Below are 5946 nucleotides of genomic sequence, written 5' to 3' on the forward strand. Positions count from 1 at the left end.
TTGTTTTCTTCTGGCAGTTTTCAAATTAAAATCTTTGATCCACTTGGAGCTGATTTTTGTATGAGGCCATCGATACAAGTCTAATTTAATCCTCCTGCACGTGGACAACCAGTTTCCCCAGCACCGTTTATTGAAGACATTGACTTTGCTCTGCTGTCATCGACCTCTTTGCCAAATATCAGATGAGTGTAGTTATAAGTAGTTACGCTTGGGTCTTCTATTTTGTTCTGGAGTCTATTTTTAAAGAGACCCTAGAGAACTCCCTAACCTGTTCCAGCCACTGAAGGCACAGGAAATAGTCTAAGTCCTCAGATGCCAGCTGCAGTCCCAGCCTCAGATATGGGAATGTTTGGTTGTGTGAGTGCATGTGTTACATGTGTTCTGTTATCCCACACATGTAACAGTGGGGTGACTGCTGTCGTGTTCCACCAGCTGTTACAGAGGAGCCTCATTTGGGCTGACATCTTGTGAAAGTCTTCCCTTAGAACAGGCAAGCAACGCAGCCTAACTGGGAGCACTGAGTTAAAGGTCACCTGGAAAGGCCAGAGTGGCATCTACTGTTGTAGAACACCGTTCCTAGGGAAAGGTGACCAGCTCTCTATGCATCTGAGATAGGGAACTAACGTCAGACTGAAGTAAAGATACCACCAAAGACCAAGTTGGTGAAGTTATTGTTCTTACTTACAAGAGTGTGTGAGACAGCTTACTCACAGGAGTAGAAATGGTTCAAAGACAGCTGCAGTGTGGTAAGCTCACCCCAGCATGGATGAAAGCTCTTGACAACCAGAATCCAAGAGCACACAGCACAATCCAGGTCACAAAATGTCTCTTGTAGCTAGTTCAATTGGCCTGAGCCTCTTCCCGGAGCTCAACTGGTCTGAAAGTGTCTCTCAGAGTCCTCCTTCCTGTTATGCTTGGGGAGGGACTTAGTACATCTGCTGAGCTTCAAGGATTTCCTGAAGCTTTTGATTTCGTTATTTCTGGAGGCTTTCTTTTCTTTTCTTTTTTTTTCTTTTCTTTTTTTTTTTTTTTTTTTTTTTTTTTTTTGGTTTTTTGAGACAGGGTTTCTCTGTATAGCCCTGGCTGCCCTGGAACTCATTTTGTAGACAAGGCTGGCTCAAACTCAGAAGTCCGCCTGTCTCTGCCTCCCAAGTGCTGGGATTAAAGGCGAGCGACACCACACCCACCCGGCTTCATTTCTTGAGTTTTAAAGGCTTTCCTGCAGGGATGGAATGTCTCACCTCCTATTTATTTATTTATTTATTTATTTATTTATTTATTTATTCAATTATTTATTTCCATCCCAAACACTGCCTCCCCTCCTGGTTCCCCCTTCATAGAGTCCCTCCCAAATCTCCTCCCCTTTTCCTCTGAGAGGGTAGCCGCCCCCGAGGTATCCCCCAACCCTGGCACACCAAGTCTCTTCAGGGTTAGGTGCATCCTCTCCCACTGAACCCAGACAGGCAGCCCTGTTGGGGAACAATTCCACAGCCAGATAACAACTTTAGGGACAAGTACCCATTCCAGTTGTTGAGGGACCAACCATGGGGACTGAACTTGTCTGTTACATATGTGCTGTGGGCCTCAGTCCAGCCCGTGAACACTGGAACATCCCAAGTTGGGGTTTTGTTTTTGGGTTTTTTTTTTTTTTTTTTTGGTTTTTCGAGACAGGGTTTCTCTGCGTAGCCCTGGCTGTCCTGGAACTCACTTTGTGGACCAGACTGGCCTCCAACTCAGAAATTGCCTACCTCTGCCTCCCAAGTGCTGGGATTAAAGGCGTGCGCCACCACCACCCGGCTCGGAACATCCCAAGTCTTAAGAAGCTTCCCTCAAAGATGGAATTTTCATTTCAACACCTACAAAGTAAAACTCAGCTATGAGCAACTGAACACCTAACTGAACCCTGAGAGCTGAGTTAGCGATGCCACAAAGACCATGTAGCACAGTGTCTGAGGCTCCGTTGCAGCATACGTTATTTGCACACATTTCCTCTGTACTCCACTGAACGTCAGCCTTACATTGGAAGACAGTTCCATCTCGCAGAAGAGAGATAAAAACTCTTATATGGTGATGGTGCGAGTACCTGTACGGAGTGTGGTTTATAGAGGAATAGCTTGCTAGAATTAGAATCCCCTGTAGAACAGGCTTCTGGGCAAGTCTGAGGAGGATTACCTTGCTTAGTTGAGGTAGGGAAGTGCTGTGGGTGGCACCATTCATCGCGCAAGAAATCCCAAGATGAGAAAGAGAAAGCGAGCGGAGCTCTGGCATGCATCAGATTGCTTGCTCTCTTCTGCCTGCACATGTACTGTAACTGGCTGCTTCAAGCTAATGCTACTAAAATATACACCATAGCTCCTGTCTCTGCTCTACTAACTACTCTTCTAGCTGTGTCAAGCAATGTCTCTCTCCCCATGTCTCTTTTCCGGGGTGAGGGTGTCCCCATCCTGTTCCCTTTTTTTCCCCTGAGTCAGAGAAGAATCGACCTCACAGAGGGTGCTGCAGAGGGCCATGGGGTTATATAAATCCCAGGGCAGAGGGAAGGTGGAGAGGAGGGAGTCAAGAGAAGCAGAGGGTGGCAGGAGAGCCAGAGTTCCATCAGCCAAAGAATCATGGTGAGGCTGGGTACCAACTAGGGGAAGCAGGGTCCAGGATCCAGGATCCAGGATCCAGAGAGATCTGGTCCTGGCCTCCAGCTTGGGAGAGGTGGTGATGAGGGAGGTGGCTGAGCTTTGAAGGTCAGCTGCGTATCTTCTGCCCCATTCAGAGGAGGAGGTCACATCTGGAGAGCAGGGATTTGCTGAGCATGACCCCGAGGGTCTCGTTTGCAGCTCCAAGAGTTTACAAGGTACCAGGATGACTCAGGGGCAGAGGTGTCGGGGATTCTCTGCAGAAGGAACACGGCAGAGCAGGATCTGCTCCCTGGGAGCTCAGCTCTGCCCATCTGTCCGTTGTGCAGGGCATCTGACCCAAGTCCCCTGGCTTCTGCTGCTTCTCATCTCTTTGGGCCTCTTTTTGCTTATGTTGGCCACCCTGGTTCAAGGTAAGTCAGAGCAGGGCTGGGAGAGGGTGACAGGAGTACAGAATGCTTTTAGGTTGACTTGTTTGCTTTTGGGGGGGGAGGGAGTTCTGTTTTTATTTTATTTATTATTTTATTTTTGCACTTGTTAAGCAAGAACTCCAGCATGGGACAGTAGCTGAGCTCTTAGATTTTCCCTCTGTGGTGATCATTGCCTAGCCCCAAATTCACCACAGCTGGGACATCTAAAGTCCACATCCCTCCTTTCATCTGTGACCACCAGCAGCTTACTGTCCTTCTCTGAAATGGGGATCATCTTTCCCTTGCAATTGAACTTGGCACAGCCAGGTACTGTCAGTGTTCATAAGAGGGCATGGGTGTGCTCTTCTCTCTTGCAGTCTCCAGGATTCGTGCATACTCACAGGGACAGACCCAGGATCAGCAGGGTAGCTCCAGCTTGGACAAGGGTAACTGGGGCTCTAGGTGGGAGAGGACTCTGAGGTTGTACGAGGCGGGTAACCATGGGCACAGGCGTGCTGGATGCATGGCATGATGGGGGAGGCCAGAGACCTGTTGGGCCTAACAGAGTCTGAGACTCAGTGCTGTGGTCTGTGAAATGGGGTCCTGGGGTCAATATGACCACCAGTGTGATTTCATGGGTCCAGCTCTGGAGCAGGCACGCAGTTGATGCTTAATTGTTGCCAACCTCTCCTTGTAGTTGCCGTTCCTCGGGAGCAGACACACTCCGGCTTGGAGCAGATCCAGCAGATTCAGCAGCAGCTGACTCAGTTCAACGCCTCGCTGGGTGAGACTCCAAGGCCTGAGTTAGGACAGAGCAGAGGGGTCATCAGATGGGTTGGCATCCACCTTCTAGGGCTTCCACTGAGGCAGGCAGGACAGAGCACATGCATTGAGGTCTGGGTTTGGGGAGCTCTGAGTGGATAACTGAAAAAATAAGAGACCAGCTCTGGGCTCTAAGGTCCAAGGCAGAAGGGAGAAGAGAAGCCAGCCACTGAACTCAGTGTCTGCTCCGTAGCTGGCCTGTGCCGGCCCTGTCCCTGGGACTGGGAGCTCTTCCAGGGAAGCTGCTACCTCTTCTCCAGAACCCTGGGCAGCTGGGAAACCTCTGCCTCCTCCTGCGAGGATCTCGGGGCCCACCTGGTGATTGTCAACAGTGTTTCAGAGCAGGTGAGTGGGTCCATCTGTCCTGGGCATTGGACTCTAGATGATAGGAAGCTGTGGGATGTGAAGGAGATGCTGTCTGGGAGGGCTTCCTGTGGGAGGAAGCACAATGGAGTGAGGAGGTCCTCTGGGGGAAGAGCAGAGGGAAAGCAGTTGGACCTGCAGGGAGTAGAGAAAGTCTGAGTCATCGTGTAACCCTCCAGAGATACACCTGTGAACTGAGATGTAAATTAACTTATTTCCTCCTGTGTGCCCTTTAACCCCCACCCATGGATGCAATCGTATGCCAGAAAACCTGATTAACAGCAATAGGCCTGAGTTCAGAAAGAACATGCGTGAAGGCAGGAAAGAGTGGGATTTTGGAGGGTGGAGGTATCCTCCTGTCCATCCTCCTGACTCCCACCTCCATTCAGCAATTCCTCAAATACTGGCACATCAGAAAGAATCAGCTCACCTGGATCGGCCTCAGCGATCACAGAAGTGAAGGTTCCTGGCAGTGGGTAGATGACACCCCACTCAAACTCAGGTGAACCCTCAGAGGCATGGGGCAGGGAGATGGCCCTCACTCTAAACACGGTCTTCAGTGTTGGAAAGCACCAGGCACATTTTAAATCCAGGACCCCACATCCCTGGACTTTCTGTCTTTTGAGCCTAAGTCTGAGTCCCCAGAATCTGCGTTTTCACCTTGCTGGCATGGTTCGCGTGGGGATGATGTGGTGACCAAAATGAGATCCCACATTTTGCTAAGCCCTGCCCTGGACTCCTGTCCACTGGCTTGGTCCTCAGACTTTGACTATGAAAGCCCAAGACCCAGGACTTCTGCAGTGAATGAGGAGTGGATGGTTCTGGGCAGGATGGCTGTCTCTGATAACTAGTAATGTTTACAGCTTCTGGAAAGAAGGGGAGCCCAATAATGAAGGGGACGAGGACTGCGTGGTAATGGCAGAAGATAAATGGAATGACAGCCGTTGTACTGCAAACAACTTCTGGGTCTGTGAGCAGCCCTCGGCTCCCTGCCCTGGTTACTGAGGGTCTGTGCTCCCCTAGCCACACAGGCAACTTGGGGGCACTCTGCTCCCGTTCCAGCTGCCTTGTTCATCCCAGTGCCCCTGTTCTGAGACCTCTGAGATCCTGAGAGAGTCCCTGAGGCACCCTACCCTGCAGCGCTTCCCTCTTCCTCTGTGGGTGATTTCAGTTCCACAAATCCCCTCAGTAGAGTCACACCCGCTTGGGGCTGGGGTATAGCTCAATGATACACCCCAGTTTGCCTAGCATGGGTGGCTCTCTGAGTCCCATCCCCAGCACCCAAATAAAATAATAAACTATTAAGTGTATACATGGTTTGATGTGTTGTATTTAGTGGATTCTCTATTTCTGACTCTGTCTTCATTGGTAAAACTTTGGAATGTTTCATGTTAGCTAGTATATTAGTGTCTACAACATCTTTGGGTTGTGAGCAATTTGTTTTATGGTTTGTTTGAGTCTCACTATGTGTTCCTGGCAGGCCTTGAACTCACAGAGACCTGCCTGCTTCTGCCTCTTGAGTGCTGGAATTAAAGGCATGCAGCACTACACCTGGGTGAATATTTTTAAAAACACTGATTTGGTACCTGAACACCCACTGGGTGCATTCTCATTCACATTCATGTTTTCACATTCTCTCTCTTTGTCTGTCTGTCTCTCCCATCTCCACATGCCTCTATTTCTCTCTTCATTCATTAGTTCATTCATTCTTTTATTCACAGACC

At 49.5% G+C, this 5946-nt stretch overlaps 1 protein-coding gene across 2 annotated transcripts; it reads left to right on the forward strand.

Annotated features, from left to right (window-relative positions):
* Nucleotides 1–2070: 2070 nt before the first annotated feature.
* On the forward strand, nt 2071–5532 carry Cd209g (CD209g antigen). Of its 2 annotated transcripts, XM_006508885.1 has the most exons (9): nt 2071–2085; nt 2468–2612; nt 2765–2845; nt 2957–3040; nt 3415–3483; nt 3735–3821; nt 4053–4204; nt 4612–4724; nt 5086–5532. In XM_006508885.1, the coding sequence occupies exons 1-9, from the start codon at nt 2071–2073 to the stop codon at nt 5225–5227; spliced, it is 888 nt and encodes a 295-aa protein (XP_006508948.1). In that variant the 3' UTR covers nt 5228–5532. The 2 variants fall into 2 exon arrangements, with proteins under 2 accessions (XP_006508948.1, NP_081619.3); NM_027343.3 differs by lacking the exon at nt 2071–2085 and having other exon boundaries at nt 2561–2612.
* The last annotated feature ends 414 nt before the right edge of the window (nt 5533–5946 follow it).

This window comes from Mus musculus, chromosome 8 (assembly GCF_000001635.26).
Source record: "Mus musculus strain C57BL/6J chromosome 8, GRCm38.p6 C57BL/6J".
Taxonomy (NCBI): Eukaryota; Metazoa; Chordata; class Mammalia; order Rodentia; family Muridae; genus Mus; species Mus musculus.

What these genes read in the sequence shown, in the direction of transcription:
- Cd209g (XM_006508885.1), top strand. An exon ending in GTTGGCCACCCTGGTTCAAG is followed by an intron (nt 3,041 to 3,414) that starts GTAAGTCAGAGC and finishes TCTCTCTTGCAG; the next exon opens with TCTCCAGGATTCGTGCATAC. An exon ending in TCAACAGTGTTTCAGAGCAG is followed by an intron (nt 4,205 to 4,611) that starts GTGAGTGGGTCC and finishes ACCTCCATTCAG; the next exon opens with CAATTCCTCAAATACTGGCA.